We start from the raw sequence: 17,941 nt of genomic DNA on the forward strand, positions 1-17,941 counted from the left end.
GTGGTGCTGTGGGTGGCCTCTGTGGGCCACTTCACTGTGGGTTTACTCCTCCAGGAACAGGGAGGCAGGTATTCTCCCCATTTCCCATCTTGGGCACTCAGGACTCAGCGTGGAGCAGTGGCTGGTTTTAGGCCACCCGGAGGTGGGACAGGCCCGAACCAGGAACCAGCCTGGAGCCCACGCCCGGGCCCTGGGCGGCCTCCCGCTCTCGGAAGCCAGTTTGAAGGACGCTCCTCCCCTTCTCCCCGCCCTCCCAGCCCACGGGCTCCCGGGAAGGGGAGGAGCTCTCCCGGCTCCGGTGACACCGTCACCACGGCAACGCGGCCATACTGGCCCCAACGGACCCGGGGCCTGGGCTGCGGCGGCGCGGCTTCGTGGGCAGAGCCGGCAGCATGGACAGCCTCTTCGTGGAGGAGGTGGCCGCCTCCCTGGTCCGGGAGTTCCTTAGCAGAAAGGTGGGTCGCGCCGCCTCCGCCGCTCGGGGCCGCTGCCCCAGGGTGAGGGCGCAGTCTGGGGGTGCCCCTGCCAGCTCCGCGCCGTCGCGGAGGGAGAGCCGCCCCCTGCCGCCCCCTGCCCGGGGGATGCCCGACGGGAGCGCCACTTTCTCGGGCCTGCCGAAACTACATTTCCCAGGAGTCATTGCTGGCCCCGCGCAGCGCCCGCCGGGCCGCCCGCCACGCCGGCCCGCGGCCGCCGCCCTGCGCAGGATTCCCGCGCCTCCGGTGGGGTCGCGGCACGGGGACTGGGCGCCGAGGCGGGGAGCGGGGGGCGGCCCGGGGCGGCCTCATCCCGGCCTCTTAAAGCACAGCCGCCTTGTCGTGGCCCGGAGCGCGTCGCCCGTCCCGGCACCTCCACCCTACCGGGAAAGAAGGGCCCCCGGAGGGAACCCAGGGGGCCAAAACACGCTCCCGATAGTTGAACGCTTCAGTCGTGCCCCTCGGCAGTGGGGAGCTCAGGGGTTGCAGCCGTGGTTGTTTTGAACTTCCGTTGTTTTGCGCCGGGAGAGTTTTCGCAGTACTCAAAAGTTGGGGAGGTCCTTAGCAAGCCATCTGCGGTGGAAGTGGGGACACCGTGGGAAAGAGGTCGCTGGAAGTTACTGCGCAAGCCAGTGTACCCTATTCCATATTCGAACTCATTCTATACAGAGTGAGCGAGGGATTGGCCCTCGTGGTGTCGTGTTGATCAGGGGCCACGGGCAGCTGTCTGGGTTAAACATATACACAAACAAAATCATTTTTTGAACGGAAAATTGGAAGGGCTTTGGAATCAGGTGGAGCGGTTCAAATACCGGCAACTGGTTAGCAGTGTGAGCTTGGGTCCGTTACTCACTGCCTCAGTTTCCTTATCCGGTAAACGGGACTATTAAGACCCACCCTTTGCAGATTTATGATGAGGATTAATAATGATATATGGGCAGTCCCCAAGCATCGTATCTGGCACATAGTAGGTACCTGTATTCCGCATTGTCTTCACCCCCCCATCTCTCATGTGCATCTGTTTTGAAAGTGTCTTTTTTTTGCTTTCTAAAAAAAATTTTTAATTTAAAAAAATGTTTAAATGCAGCGTGGCTTCATTTTATCTGCTCTGTTTTTACGGCCAATTGACCTTCTGTCACCAAGTCCTGGCTGCACATTGGATGTCAGTGACATATCCTATGAGGCTGCCCACTATCATTTCTTTTAAGTCTGGACCACCAAGCAAAACTCTCAGAGCTTTCCTCATGCCTTGCCTTCCTTGAGGACAAATGAAATCCACAGTCCTCACCCGCTGTTGAAGGCTCCCCTGTAGCTTGACCCCAGCGTTGGTTCCAGCTTCTCCCACATGCCTTTCCCTGTTCCACCCACAGCCCACCCCAAGTCTCTTTCCTTCGGGAGGTCTTTTTGGATAACTCCAGTTGGAATACCTGACTTACCTTGTCTGTGGCTTGCTCATTGGCGCTCACGTTATAGTTTATACGTCTGCCTGTCTCTCCCACTAGACCAGTCCACAGAGCTGACACCAGATCCGGGGGAACCTGGCCAGTGTCTGGTTCACGGGGCCTCCTCTCCCTTGCATTTTTTATTTGGGCACACTAAAGCTCTGACCTGACAAAGGAGTTGCCCACAGTCACTCAGAAAGTTGTGGAGAGCTGGGACTGCAATCCAGATCAGCTGCTTACCTCATCACCTTCTGCTCCGGCGCCAAGACCACATACTCCCCTCAGGGCTTGGCACAAGACAGGTATAACCTAGAGAGTTCCCGTCATGGTGAGAGGTACCTTCTTGTTACCTGTTTTCTCAGATCCTCATAACCGTCCTGAAAGACAAGAATACTTACTCCCTTTCATGCAAGATGAGCATGAGACGAGGGGGTGAAGAAACTTGCCCAGGGTGAGCAAGTTAGAGTTTGTCACTCCTCTCCTCAAAACCCTCCATGGGCTTTTTACTACAACCAGAATAAAATCGAAGGGAAGGCCTCACCCGGGCCTACAAGGCTCTCTATGACCCTGCTGCAGGCTGGGCCTCTGACCTCACCTTGCCCTCCACTCTGACCTCCTGTGCCCTCCAGCCTACATGGCACCCAGCTGCGCTGGCCCCCGTCCAAGTGTGGTCTGCCCTCAGGGAGAGTCATGCTAGTCTCCTGCAGGGTCAGGGTCCTCCAGGGTGACTCCTCTCGTGCCCCAGCCTCCCTCTCCTGCAACGACTTGACCCCGTCCTACCTCCGCCACCCTTTCCAAAAGGTCATGTCCTAGGCCTGTTACCAGCACTGCACCCCTCCTGGAATCTGTGCAAGCATTCTGTCATCCTCACTTGCAAGCTCACCTTCCTTAGCAGCCAGCCTGTAATAAACTGTTCTTCAGTCTCACTCACATCTGCATTCCACAGTTCCTGCCAACTTCTTCCGGGCCCAGGCCCTGTTGTGACCACTCCCCACTTCATACCCGCCCATCATCATAATCACACCCTCAACAACATGCTTGCCTCCCTTGCCCTTCTCTTCTTTCCTCATGTTCCCCTGACTTTTCAGATTCACCTCGCTCCCCCCATGCCTGCCCTGCAGCGCTGAACGGGGCTGGAGAGAAGCACACCACTATGTGGACAGTTTTGCGGCCCCTCGGCCCCCTGAGGCCTCAGGTATGCCTGCCCCCCTGGTTATAGCTCTCCAGCCCGCTCCCTCTCTCCACTCTGGGATGGCCGTTTCACACCTGCCCTCTCCTCCAACCCCACAGCTCCTTCCCCATTCTCATTTCACTGAGAAAACAGAAGCGGTCCTGAGAAAACTCCCTATGGGCTGCACCACTAGTTGCAAACCTTCCTGGGCCCGGACCCTCACTCTGCCTCCCTCCTGCTCTTGCGAGCGAATTCTCCATACTCCTGGGAAAGGCCACCCCCTCCCCGAGTGCCCATCCCCTCTTGCCTGCTTGAGGGCACTGCTACAGTTCTCTCTCTCTGTTCTATATACATTTTGTCTTCTCTACTGTCGGCCCTGCAGAATCCCATCTTGAGCCCTCAAGTCCCTCCAGCTACTGGCCCATTTTTCTTCTCCCTCTTACAGCCAAACCCCATGAAAGAGCTATGTGTGCTCTGATTCTAATCCTTCTTCCTGCTTGCTCAAACCCACTCTAATCAGGCTTCTGTCCCCACCGATCCACAGAAACAACTCTTGTCAAGTTTGTCAATGACCTTTAACTTTCAGTCCTCACTTCTTGGTCTAACATTGTGTTTGGCATGGCTGATTGTGTCCTGCTTCCTGGAAACTCATTCTGCTTGGCTTCTGGAGCCCACCTTCTGCTTTGCCTCCTCTAACTTCTCTGGTTCTTTGCTGGTGCCCCTCGTTTCCTGGAGCTGTGCATGCTGGGGGACTCCAAGACTCAACCTTCTCTTCTTTCCTTCACTTGCTATTTTCCAGGTGCCTCGACCAGTCTACTGGATTCCAGTGCCATCAATGTGATGACAGTTCCCAAATGCCTATCTCTGGCCCAGGTCTCTCCCAGAACTCTTACATTCTTTCCAACAGCCGATTTTACGTTTCCACTTGGGTATCCAATAAATATCTCAACATGTCCAAAACCCAATTCCTGATTCCCTCTATGTCTTGCAGTTTTCCAATTTCGGTAGGCAGTATCACCATCTTTCTGGTTGCTTGGGCGAAAACCTTTGCAATCATTCCTGGCTTTTTTCCTTCATGTATACCTCACATCTGGTCCATTAGTACATCTGTTGCCTTTGCCAGCAGGGCACATAGAGCATGTAGCCACTTCTTTCCACTTCTGCTGCAGCCACCTGGTCCAAGCCACTTCCATTTTTCACGTGAGTTGTTCGATAGCGTCCTAACTAGTTTCTGCTTAATCCCTCCAAAAATCTGTTCACAACCTAGCAGCCAGTGATCCTTTACAAATACAATCAGTTCATGCTCCTCTTTTCACCCCGCCCCCACCCCACCATTTAACAAAAGTCAATAAGCCTTTCCTTTTCAGGCTCTGGGCAGCCTCTCTGACCTCATTTCCTGCCACTTTCCCCTGGTCACGCAGCTCCAGCTGCACAGGCCTCCTGTGACTGCCACAGGGCCTTTGCCCTTGCTGTTCCTTGCTGAGAACACACTTCCCCCAAGTGTCTGCATGGCCTGCTCTCCTACTTCCCTCATGTCTCTGCTTTAATGTCAGCTAAAAAAGAGGTGCTTCCCCAACAGAATGTCAGCTCTGTGAAAGGGTAGGGTTTGTCTTATTCTCTTGGTATCTCCTGCATCTAGAACAGCCCACCACATAGTAGGTGCATAGGAAATGTTTGTTGAGTGATGAAGATTAAGTGGACCAGATGGGACTGAGGACTGGCTGCTTCCTGAGGGCATCCTTATCCACTACCCCAGCGGTTTTCAAACGTTGGTGTGTACCACAGTCCCAGTGAGTTTGTGAAGTGTGCCAAGACTTGCTGATCTGAGCTGTTGACAAACATAAAGAGTTATCCAGCAGAGAGGGGCTCTCGTGGTTTCAGCCTCACTCTGATTGGCAGGAAAGCCATGGGGAGACGCAGATGAAATGGGGGTGCTTGCTATAACCCCCCCTCCTTCCAGTTCATTCTCCCTAGAGCACCCAGGCATACCCCTGCCTTTCCCCCAACATATACACCCATTTTTTTGTGTTCCCCCCTCCTCAACACTTCCTTTTTATTCTCTTGGGCTCCAGGCTGTGTTCATACCTCTTTTTTTGCAAATTCTTCTTCTCTCACTTCATGGCAGGCAACAGGTTTTGTCTTGTTTTCCCATCAGTGGGAGCCTCTGTAAGATTGTGAACACAAAGCCTGGGGGAGAAGTTGAGGCCTGGCTCCCTTGTGGGTCTGGATCCATGAAGAGCAAGGGGCTCCCTTAGCGCCAGGCTGAGCTGTTCGGTGATCCATGTTTGGTGATCACCATGGCCCAGTGAGGTGGGCAGGCAGCAGCTTCTGTGGTTATTTTTCAAACGAAGAAGCCAGGCTCACAGGGGGAATAGCCCTTGCCATTGCCAGAGTGTGTCTTAGCTGGGCCTTCTGCCAGGTCAAGCTGGATGATGACAGTGGCCTCACTGGGAACTCAGCAAACGTTTACCACGTGCTTCCAGTGGGCCTCAGTCCTGGCTTTGCCGACTCACACGCCGGGATTGTCAGGACCCCCTGCTATGGGATTCTCCTGTGTTACCTGGGCAAATCAACCCTTGCTCTCACCTGAGAAAGGAAAGGAATCATTATTGGCCTTTTGCTCATTTTTTCCCCTTTAGTTTATTTTTAAAGCTTCATATTCTGTGGCTCCAAATCTAGTGTCAAACCCAGGGCTCCAGCCTTGGGTGAGTCAGTGACCTGAACCTCCCTTTCCTTTTCTAGAAAATGGGCCAACAACTCCAATTTCAGCTCAGCCCATGGAGTTATTGTAAGATTCAGAATAATAATTGTGAAGCCGTCAAGTGTAAAGGTTATATAAAAATAAATTCTTAAGTCAGTTTTTGGTCCTTGCGAGATCCTTGTGAGGAAGGCAGGATAGGCAGGATAGGAATGATCATAATGAACACCAACAGTCTTTTATTTATAACCATCATCAGAGAATGGAAGGTTTTGATTTAAAGTGAAAATAATGATTCAGATTTCTTCCTGCAGGGCTTAAAGAAAACATGTGTGACCATGGACCAGGAACGCCCACGCTCTGACCTCAGCATAAACAGCAGAAATGATCTCCGCAAGGTTTTGCATCTTGAATTTCTCTACAAGGAGAACAAGGTACGTGCTTTGAAGGTGTGGTGTAATGTTCTGGAACTGAGCTTGGCAATGTCAGAGCCCTTATGGGCCCTGCCAAGCTGTCAGAGATGGGTGACAGGAGGCTCGCTGTGCCTGCTGCCAGGGAGAAACACACCCGGCCAAATGCTGACAAATCCCAAGTGTGAGTTGGGCTTCCAGGCTCAGTCAGGCCCCAGGCCGCCCCTGTGGGCATATTGCGCATGTGTGGCTGTGAAGCTCACTTTGAACCTGGGCCCTTAATGGTTATTCCCTGTGGTCCCTCCTCCCCTAGGAGGCTGTTTTTAGTCAGACTGTACTTAAGAATATAGTGTTCAGTTCTACTAAAACTTTCCATTCCCTGCCTGTGTAAGATTTTCCTTCTTCAATTCTGAGTAATAGCTTATTTTTAAGTCTACTGTGACATTTAATTTAGGCAGAAATGGGGCTTGGGTTCAGCTAACCCTGGGGCATTGGAGTTGAGATAGTAAGTGGTTGGGGGGTGAGGGTGGGGCTTCCCTGATCCCTCCACCTCATCCACCCCCCACCACCTTGATTATAAGCCTCCATGGCACCCTGTAGTTTTCCTTGGTTGTGCTGCGCACACTTATGATAGAGTATGTGTGTGTGGTTGTTTAATTAGCATCCACCTCCCCACTACCTTGGATGCAGCAGGAGGCCAGAGATTGGCATCTCTTTGTTCACTGTTGTATCCTCATACTTAACATGTTGCCTGAGGACATAGTAAATAGTCTATATGTGTTTGTGGATTATATGATTGGCTGGCTGACTGACTGACTGAAGCTGCAGTTCTGGCATCATTCTTTTTTCTGCTATGAAGACAGAATCTTCTAATTTGATTGAAGAATGGGCTCTCCAGCAGATGTTGCCTTGTGGTAGGCCATAGCGTCAGAGTTGAAAAGAACCTAATGATCATGTAGTTTAGCATTTATCATAATTTTTTAAAGAGGCAATAAAATGATATTTCCTGCAGAAGTCCAAATAAGTCCAAACAAAGAAGGGAAGCCCCGTAGTTGAATTGGGGATGAAGAAGACTTACCTTCTTGGTCTTTGGCGCAGCCCCTCAGGACTAGGTTAAGCAGCTTTTAAACTACCGATTGAATGGGGGCCCCCACCTGGGGGAGCTGTGAGCCAGAGAAAAGTGGTTTGTCAAGGTCTCGCAGAGAGTTACAGGTTAGGGGCGAGGCTAGAACCAGATCTTCTGATTCCCAGTCCTACTGTAGTAATGGTGGTCAAGCCTCCTGTAATTGTAATCCTTTACTCAAACGAAATATTAGCAGATTGGGTTGGAATGGGGGGTGGCACCCCCACCCCAGCCCTCCAAGGCTGTTTCTGAGACACCTGGAGGAACCCCAGAACAGCTTGGAAACCACCCTCATGCACGTCATAGCCCAGTGGGGAGCTCAGGCTGAGTTCCCCTCAGTAAAGTGAAGGATGGCGTCAACCTACGGGAACATTCAGGTTGCCAGAAGTCCCTATGCCCCACTTTGATGAGAAAAGGGCAGTGGCAGCCAGGTGCAGTCCTGGCATCGGCTTAGTAAAGACATCAGATCGATGCCCTTCGTCCTTGGTCCCAGGGTGACACCAGGGCCCCCCCGCCTCCTCCACATGTCCAGCTGGAGTCCTGTCGACCCGGGCAGCAGCTTTCCAGCGCATCTCCTTTTACTGCATCGTTTGTAAGGCAGGACTGTGGACTGTACATTTTAGAAAGATTTTTTTCCATAGAAAGTGAGAATAGGTAACAAGAAAATCAATTAACCATGCTGGTATAGTGGGAATTTTATGTAAATGCAACTTTACTTAATATCCTGGAATCATCTTTGCCATTCAAGTGACTTTTACTTCTCCACTCTAACATAGTCTCCCTAAGGTAATAATTATCTGAAGATACTTAAGATGTTTTCATTAGGTCTTGACAAGTACGCTGATTATTTGATTTATACAGTAGTTTTTAGTAGTTACTGTACAATGAATTGACCTTATATATTACAGAAAAATAGATTCATTAATCTATCTATTGCATAATGATTTTGACATTCGCACAAAGCTAGCCTGATTCTAGGAAAGCCCTGCAATTTAATGTTAATTCCAGTAACTTGTTTTTCCCTATTGAGGATACGATATATAAAAATGCCTATGAAAATTGAGGTTTTGAAAAATGGTGCCCAGATTCATATAAAGGCTGTGTCTATTCTGAGCAGAGTGTTATGAAAAGCCATAAAGTATAATTCAGGTTATCTAGGGCTATAAATCTCTTGTATTGAAAGAAAAAGCAAGAAGGTCCAAATAAATTGTGTAACATCTCTCCCCTGATTCTTTTCCTTGTAAGTTTCATTTAGACTTAGACAAAATAGATTTTTTAGGTCCCATACTAAAAAAAGAAAGCTGTCTCCTGATTCTGACTGCCTGATAAATCTGTTGCTGTTGGTCAGAACCCATTTGGCTGTGGATGTTGGTGGTCGAGTTCTGCTGCACAGATCAGGGGGATAGGGAGGGGAAAGCCTGGATGTGTCTGAGGGTCCTCTCTGCGCCAGGTCCTTCGTCAGGCACTTTATTGCTCTGACTGCAGACTCACCAAATGCCCCATGTCTGACCACACTTCCCAGCAGCTTGGTGTCCCTGAACAAGTGGAGTGGGGATTGACATGGTTACATGGCCTAAGGTCAGCCTGTGGATTTCTGCTTGGATAGCTATGTTTGTCCAAATTACTTAGGGGACTTTTAAGAGAAATCAGCACTCTGATCTTTGCAATTCTGGCTTAATAAGACACAGTAGGGCCTGGGAATATATATTTTTAAAAACCTCCAAAGATGATATTTGGCATAGTCAGGGTTGGGAAATACTGATGTCATTTCTTTCTTTTCTTTCTTTCTTTCTTTCTTTTTCTTTCTTTCTTTCGAGAGAGAGAGAGAGAGAGAAAGAGAGCGAGAGTGCGCAAGTGCAAGCGGGGGCAGAGGGAGAAGGAGAGAGAGCATCCTAAGCAGGTTCCACACTCAGCATGGAGCCTGACTCAGGGCTTGATCTCGTGACCCTGAGATCATGACCTGAGCTGAAATCAAGGGTCGAACGCTTAACTGACTGAGCCACCCAGGCACCCCGATGTCATTCATTTCTAAAACCAACTACTAAAGAGTTTCATTTTTTTTTAAGATTCGGGTGTAGATTGAGTCAGTCCTGATGGCCTCTCTGTGTTCTTTGCAATAACCTTTTGTGGCTCTGTCCCTGCAGGCCCCAGTGTCCAGTGGTAAATGCAGAGTACACAACCTAAGGGAATACTCAGGTCCCACATGTTTATTATCTTGTAGAGTTAATGATCCCTAAAGATTTAATTTTTTTTTTTAAATGAACAGGTGTATACTTTCTAAAGTTATTCCTAGGAGAAAAACCAAGAGGAAATTTGCTTGGGTATTTTTCTGTTTTGTTACAGTTGCTCATTAAATCGCCTGACTCATGCATTGGATGTTCGTTCTTTTAGGGTAGAGGTTTTTGTCTTCATCTCTGTGTTATAACATAATGCCTTACATATGACAGGCTGTCACTGGACATTTGCTGAAAGAGTGTATGAATGAATGAGAAGCTGATAAACAATGTCAAAGAATTGGAATAGCCATGTTTTCCACCCTTCCCCTGAAGCTGTCCATATGGTTAATGATTTTTGTTTTCTTCCAATGATAGGCAAAGGAAAATCCTCTAAAAACAAACCTTGAACTCATTACCAGATATTTTCTGGATCACTTTGGAAATACTACTAACAATTTCACTCAAGAAACACCAATCCCTGCACTCTCAATTCCAAAGAAAAATAACAAATTACCATCAAGATGCTCAGAGACCACACTGGTAAATATATATGACCTTGCAGATGAAGATGCAGGATGGAGAACATCATTATCTGAAACAAGCAAAGCCAGGTATCTCTTCTTATATTTACACTGTGGATTAGTTTCCTATCACTGCCTTGACCAATGGTTGTAAACTGAGGGGCTGTAATAGTCAGGGTTTTCCAGAAAAACAGAACCAATAGGATGTGTGTGTGTGTGTGTGTGTGTGTGTGTGTGTGTGTGTGAATACATGTAAATATATATGCAAGTATTGTGTGTATTTATACACATATATCTTATTGGTTTTATATTTCCTATATAAAGAGAATTATTAATTTTTTTTACTTCCTTTTTTTTTTTTAAGTAGGCTCTATGCACAGTGTGGAGCCCAACGTGGGGCTCGAGCTCACGACCCTGAGATTAAGACCTGAGCTGAAATCAAGAGTCGTTTGCTTAACTGATTGAGCCACCTAGGTGCCCCTATAAAGAGATTTATTTTAAGGACTTGGCTCACATGATTGTGGGAGCTGGCAAGTCTGAAATCTGTAGGGCAGACTGGCATGTTGGAAACTCAGGCAGTATTCTGTGTTATAGTCTTGAAGCAGAATTCTCTGGGAAACCTGTTTTTGCTCTTAGGGCCTTCTACTGATAGAATGGGACCACCCATATTATCTAGGGTAATCTTTTTTACTTCAAGTCAACTGATTGTAGATGTTAATCATATCTACGAACTATAGAAATGATCCCTGAAAGTATAGCCTTGATGTTAATCATATCTAAAGAATACCTTCAGGGAAGCATCTAGGCTAGTATTTGTCCAAACAACTAGGCAACATAGCCTAGCAAAGTTGACATATAAAATTTAACCATCACTGTGTCTTTTTTTTTGTACCTATTTTTATTGTTATGTTAATCACCATACATTACATCATTAGTTTTTTTTTAAAGATTTTTATTTATTTATTTGACAGAGAGAGATACAGCGAGAGAGGGAGCACAAGCAGGGGGAGTGGGAGAGGGAGAAGCAGACTCCCCCCTGAGCAGGGAGCCCGACGTGGGACCCTGGGATCATGACCTGAGCTGAAGGCAGACGCTTAATGACTGAGCCACCCAGGCGCCCCACATCATTAGTTTTTGATGTCGTGTTCCATGATTCATTGTTTGTGCATAACACCCAGTGCTCTATGCAGAATGTGCCCTCTTTAATACCAATCACCAGGCTAACCCATCCTCCCACCCCCCTCCCCTCTAGAACCCTCAGTTTGTTTTTCAGAGTCCATTGTCTCTCATGGTTTGTCTCCCCCTCCGATTTCCCCCTCTTCATTCTTCCCCTCCTGCTATCTTCTTCTTCTTTTTTTTTTTCTTAACATATATTGCATTATTTTGTTCAGAGGTACAGATCTGTGATTCAACAGTCTTGCACAATTCACAGTGCTCACCATATCACATACCCTCCCCAGTGTCCATCACCCAGTCACCCCATCCCTCCCACCCCACCCCCCCACTCCAGCAACCCTCAGTTTGTTTCCTGAGATTAAGAATTCCTCATATCAGACCATCACTGTGTCTTAAAGCAACATAAATTTGTTATCTTTCGGTTCTGAGGTCAGAAGTTCAAATTTGGTCTCATTGGGTTAACAGCAAGGTGTCAGTAGGGCTTATTCCTTCTAGAGCCTTTTGGGGGAGAATCTGTTTCCTTTCCTTCTTTGGCTTCTAGTGGCTGCCTACATTCCTTGGCTTGTGGCCGCTTCCTCTGTCTTCAGAGCACATCCCTCCAGCCTCTGTTTCTGTCATCGTGTCTCCTACTCCTGACTCTGATCTCCTGCCTCCCTGTCACAAAGAGCCTTGTGACTCTAATGGGCCCTCCCAGATAACTGAGGGTCATCTCCCCACCTCAAAACCTTAACACATGTGCAAAGTCCCTTTAAGCCACATAAGGGAACATTCCCAGGTTCCAGGATCTGGACATCTTTGGGGAGCCATTATTCAGCCCCCACATTGTGTGCTTTCAAATTCCCTGTTGGGCAGCACTGTTCCTTTCCTCCAGAGGCCTTGGGTGTTCTCCTTGACCTCTCCTGCTCTATCATTTTTGCCTCTGTGAGTCCTTAATGACACTAGACCCTTTCCTGCTTTCTCTGCCCTGAGAGCAGTGCCTCAGTTCCTGCCCTCCCCTCTTGCCCGGCCTAGCTCCCACAGGCTCTTCCTTGGTTTCCAGGCCTCTGGTCATCTGCTCCAATCCCCCCTCCACCTAAGATAGTGGGAGCTTCCCACAGACAAGTCAGGCCCGTGTTGCTCCCCTATGGAAAGGCCTTCAAACGCTTTCCCATGGCTTCCAGGGTAAAATCCAAACTCCTAAGGATAGCCTGCAAAGCTCTTTCCATGATCAGCCTGCATGGCTCACCTGGGCCGGGCCTGCTTTTACAGGCCTCTGTGCTAGTGCCTGGGGCATTCTGGTTATCTCCTGCCCACTCCTTCCTCCAGACTCAGTGCTGCCTTCTCTGCAAGTCCCCGATTTCCCCAAGCTGGTTCGGGCCCCTTCCTCTGTGGGCTCTGCCTCTGTCACAGCACACCCATGACTGCTTCTCGCATGTGTGACCCAGTGCTTGGTAATCAGCAGCGTGGCACAGAGCAGCGGTCATCGCCCTTTAGGCCGGAGTCTAATGGTAGAAAACCTGCCAGCCCATGTCAGAGGAGCTCTGGGCTCTGGCTGATCCATTGCAGATCATAGGTAAGAGTCCTCTTTATCTAGGTCTCTTGCTCCTTCTTGTCATTCCTCCTTGCTTGCCTCACTGTGTCTCATCTTCTTTTGTTCTCTCTTTCTCTTTCCCCTACACACACACACACACACACACACACAATCTATCTCTCTTACTCTTTCAATGCCAAGCAACCCAAGAAGAGAAGCCATCGGCATGTCCAACTTAGCTGAACCTTAACTAAACAGTTGGGGAACACAAAGTTTGCCACACGTCTCCATCTACTAATGTCAATGATGCACAGTAAGGCTGGGCTCCATGTAGCTCAGGGCTGTATTGAAGGGCTATGGTTTTCTGTAATCACTTGGGTCTGGGACAAGGATGCTCTTTATATTTGAGGATACAAAATATTTAAGGATATTTGAGGAATCCTATCATGGGTCATCAATTTTGATTTTGTTTCTTGCTTCCTGGTCTTATTTTATAGGTCAGACTTGCCCTGATATGAAAGTATTTTCTATTCTTTACCTTTAATGATAAAGCACTGGCTGGTTAGAATCATCGCAGATTTATGAATGGGCTTGCTATGAGTGCCTGTTGAATGTGGGATTTATTATCATTGTTAGCTAGTGGGGAATCTTTTTTTTTTTTTTTTTAAGATTTTATTTATTTGACAGAGAGAGCACAAGCAGAGGGAGAGAGAGGGAGAAGCAGGTTCCCTGCTGAGCAAGGAGCCCGATGTGGGACTCGATCCCAGGACCCTGGGATCATGACCTGGGCCGAAGGCAGCCGCTTAACCGACTGAGCCACCCAGGCGTCCCGTGGGGAATCTGTTTTGATGGAAATATCCCTTTTTTGTAGGCATGACAATCTTGATGGGGATTTACTTGGTAACTTCGTATCATCCAAAAGGCCCCCCTACAAAAGTAAGCCTACCCAAGCTATCCCAGGTGAAAGCCCCGCCGTGGCCCCTGCGTGGGAGAAGATGGACAAGCTTCAGTCATCAGAGCTTTCCTTGGACACGAAGAGGATGGGCAAGAAGATGAGACCAAAGTCTGGCCTGATTGTCCGAGGCATGATTACCGGGCCCATGGCCAGTTCCCCGCAGGTAGGTTGCTGCTCTCACAGCTATGGTGAGAGCAGAAAGTGAAAACCCGGCAGGGCTTAAGGAGTTTATTTGAGGGTACTCCACAAGGCAGTCCAAGAAGGGGTCATCTGTGTGTTCAGATGGGAGGAACACCTGCCTGTATTTTCTTTGGTTGTACTATCAACTCCCTGTGGGATCACGGGCAGGCCTCATCTCCTTTCCTGCCCTCAGTTTACCCATCAGGTCAATGAGGTGGATGCCATGGCTTTATCTTCCTTTGCTGAGTGAGAACACATCTACCAGTTTTCCCTTTGCCATTCAGGAGTTGGGGCAAGCCATCCAAGTCTAGAGAACATCTTTTTTATTTTTATTATTTTTAAAAATCTTTTTTATTTTTTAGAACATAGTAAAAAGGGAAAAAGAAATCCCAGTCTTTATGGTTTCATTTGCTTTGCTTTAAAAAGAAAGTCTAATATGTCCCATCATTGTTTCATAGTCTTCCTTAAGGAGGGGCTCTGGTAGGGTCCCATCAGGTGGGGGGGGGGGCTGAACCAAACGAGAGAATGAATGTAAAAGGAGTTTGTAAAACCACAAAGAAACAGGAAAACAAAGGAAAATCAAACACCAAACTCACAGTGTGGTATTAATCCAGTGAGAGAGCCCGAACAAACCCACATAGGTCATGTGTGTCTGTGGCGGGTTACCCGTCTTCTGGGCTGCATGGCTGGATGTGGACCGTGGCTCTGTAGGCCAGTGCTTGCTGTTCTCCCAATTGGAATCAGGACAGAAAGAAGCCGACCGTCTCCCTGCCTCTGCCTACATCATGTGGGCGGGGGGTCGGGGGGATGGGTTTGGTCCTTTGGAAAATAATGGTTTACTGAGTTATGTGAGTTACTGAGATCTTCTGAGTGTTGACATTTCACTATAAACAATAAACCCACATCAAAAAAGTCACATTTCTTGATGTTACCATCCAATTCGCTGGAAAAGCGTTTAGGTGTTGAGAAGCCATCAGGCTCCCAGTGGCTGAGGCAAGTTTCCCCAGATTTTAATTTTTACCTGACAATTTATATTTTATCACTGACAGTCCATCAGTTGTTTTCCTTGAAATGACAGGCTCAGCTTATTTCCAAGAAAATGCCTGCCGAATACCCAAGTCTGAATAACCACAGTTCGTCTGTCAGTTGTTCCATGGAAAAAACTAGCAAGTTCAATTCACAGCTCCGATGGTTGTGCAAGTGCTGTTCCTCGAGACAGCTGTCATCCTCTGCATCGGGCAGAGTGCTTATGGATACCTTCCATTTTGCCACATGGACTGTTAAAGAGATGTGTGCTGTACAGTTGAGATTGAATATGATTAATACTTTATATGCTTCAGCATGGACAGTCTTAAATTTTCTTTTTTAAGAGTTTATTTATTTATTTATTTGAGAGAGAGAGAGAGAGAGGGAGAGCATGAGCAGGGGGGAGGGGCAGAGAGAAGGAGAGAATCTCGAGCAGACCCCACCCTCAGTGTGGAGGCGACCTCACGACCCTGAGATCATGACCCAAGCTGAAATCAAGGGCCGGGTGCTTAGCGGACTGAGCCGCCCAGGCGCCTCCAGCATGGATATTCTTAGGTGAAATTAGCATTTTACTTATTTATTTTTATTGCAAGTGGTGGCAAATACCTCCAGCACTAGCTGGTAAAGTTTGGTGCCACTGTCCTGATTTGTGCTACAGGCCAGCAATTTTTCGCACCCAGTTCATTTGTATCATCACTGCAAATGTCAACACAGTGAAAAGGGCAAATCATGTCATATTATTATGATGAAAATAGGTTTGAGCTCCCTAAAAGGATTTGGGGACCCTTAAGGCCAGGCAGTCCACACTTTGAGAACTGGTGGACCAGATGAATGCCAGGGTCCTGTCCTACAATGACATCCAATCAATCACATCCGTGTAGTTGAGAGCCCCTTCACAACTGAGGTGTGAGGCAGATGACCTGGATCTGCTTTACTGCTGGAAGATTGTCCCAAACTTCTAGAAGGAGGAATGATTGCCTTGGGAGGTGTGTTTTTCCCTTGGGGTATCCGAATCCTGTGAAGGGCATTGAAAGATAGGATAGGCTGTCGTAGAATTTCCCCAGGTTTTCTAGAAAGTGTTTTATGGGTCTTTGAGTACCTTGGCCATACTTTCTTGTTTGCTCAAGAGAAAAAAGCAAACTTTGCTAGGTATTTCATCATTTCGCTACTAGATCAGTTCTGCCCTTTTAAAGGATGAGTAAGAGTTTGGGTTCCCTGCCTTTGGCCAGAAGTTTGGCTCTCCTTGGGAATGGTGACTAATATTTCCTTCACTGTGTGGCAGGGGAGGCCCTGGTGGCTTTTGGAGGTTTGTAGTGCCTAGTAATTTCCAGTAGGCAAGAATACTACAGAATTAGCTGTTTCTATTCCAGCTCAGGCTTTACCATCTGGTTCAGGATTATTTCTGGAAATGCCGAGAGATCCCAAATTTTAAACCCAGGAAAAGCCTCACAGGTCTATTTTTGTCCCCTCTACCTCCACTCCCTGACCCTAGGTTGGTAAACAACTTGAGTTCCCATTTTATCAGTTAATCATTGATAGTAAGAGAGGAAATTTCAGTTGACTCCTTTGGAATTCCTTCAAACACTAAGCAAGCCTTGAGTGCTTACTAGGGGTAGGTCACTGAGCTGGGAGCTCGGTGGACACCAGAGATAAATGAAGACTGGCCTCTGCCATTCCTGGTCTGTTAGCAGGAGGGGTGAAGGCCCTGTGTGAGCGGGGACTGGGTAGAGGCTGTGGAGTGGTGGCAGATATCGGTTGACTGCCCTGATGGGTCCGGCTCTGTGCCAGTGCCTTCCATGGGCCTCTCCTTTAATGCCATCATCTTGTGCAAGATCGATGCTACAGGTCCCCAATCCCTCATCCACCCTTTGGGCCACATGTGTTTTGGAATTGAGAATTTCTTTATTATCAGAAAAGCAACACTGTGCACAAACCACATAACCACCTGCAGTCAGATTTGGGGTAGCACCCCATAAGCAAAAAGGACTGTGAGCAACCTCATAGCAGTTAAAAAGAATTTGCCATAGGATTCCAAAAGAAACTTGTTTTGGGAGGTTTTAGAAAGTACAGACGGTGGATTGTGGGCTGGTTATATTACAAGTGAGGGCAGGGCGGGACAGAGAAACTAATAATTTGGCACAGGGGATATGGCTGGTGGGCAGGGGTGTAGGCAGTAGAAGGCAGGCCTGAGCCTGGAGCTTCCCCTGCTGCTGGAAGGTGCTCTCTTTAAGGGGTGAGGGAGAAGGGCTGAGCACGCTCCTGGGCTTATGCAGGTGGAGCACAGTGAAAGCATTACAGAGTGGGGAGCCTGTGAGTACCTCCCCAAACAGTAGGCAGGGTTTTAAGAGGAGTTGGGGATGGATGGTGAACGACGTTCCTGGGAGAGGAAACATCGTGGGCAAATGCTTGTAGTGGGATGGAGTATTTCCTCACCTCCCTTGAAGGGGATCCTTACTGCCCTTGTGCTTGCCCCTTCTAGGATTCCCTCCGCAAACGCTCCCTGAGGCGGTCCCCGGCCTTGAGCAGCACAACCCAGGCCCCCGAGGAAGAGAGCTGGAAAGTGCCTGGGCTCTCCACCCGTGCCCCAGCCTGTCCCACGGCCCAGGAGGGCCTGGCTTCCGGCACTGGCTCCCCTTCCAGGAGCCCCCTGGGCCTGCTCAGTGAGCTGACCTCAGAAAAGCGGAGAACCACGCCCGGCAGCCCCCCTCACTTGTCCGGCAAAGGGCTGCTGCAGAGGGCGAGCAGCAGGTGGCGAGATCTCGCAGAGGATAGCCCGGCTGTGGATGGCGGCCCCGAGGCCAACGGGTCGCCCTTGAAGTTCTCCTTGCCAGGTGGGAGTTCCAGGCCGGCCCAGGAGAGGTTGGAAAGGACGTTCAAGAGGCAGGGGAGCCAGCCCCTGCCCCTCAGGTGAGCATGCTGTGCTGAGGTGATGGCCCAGGCCCCAGTGGCTCCTTGGGCTCTGAGAGCAAGCCTGTGAAGCGGAGAAGGTGGGTATGGTCCCTCCACCAGGGAGCAGACAGCCCAGAGCGCACCCACA

The 17,941-nt window shown here is 48.9% G+C and overlaps 1 protein-coding gene across 1 annotated transcript in view; it reads left to right on the plus strand.

The window, feature by feature from the left end:
• The first annotated feature begins 392 nt into the window (after nt 1-392).
• MINDY4 (MINDY lysine 48 deubiquitinase 4) overlaps nt 393-17,941 on the plus strand; it is a 101,962-nt gene continuing 84,413 nt past the window's right edge. The window contains exons 1-5 of the mRNA XM_044919980.1: nt 393-455; nt 6,102-6,221; nt 9,912-10,147; nt 13,615-13,861; nt 17,384-17,811. Coding sequence (XP_044775915.1) covers nt 393-455; nt 6,102-6,221; nt 9,912-10,147; nt 13,615-13,861; nt 17,384-17,811 — 1,094 coding nt within the window. The remainder of the gene's footprint in view (nt 456-6,101; nt 6,222-9,911; nt 10,148-13,614; nt 13,862-17,383; nt 17,812-17,941) is intronic.

Source organism: Neomonachus schauinslandi, chromosome 12 (genome assembly GCF_002201575.2).
Source record: "Neomonachus schauinslandi chromosome 12, ASM220157v2, whole genome shotgun sequence".
Classification (NCBI taxonomy): domain Eukaryota; kingdom Metazoa; phylum Chordata; class Mammalia; order Carnivora; family Phocidae; genus Neomonachus; species Neomonachus schauinslandi.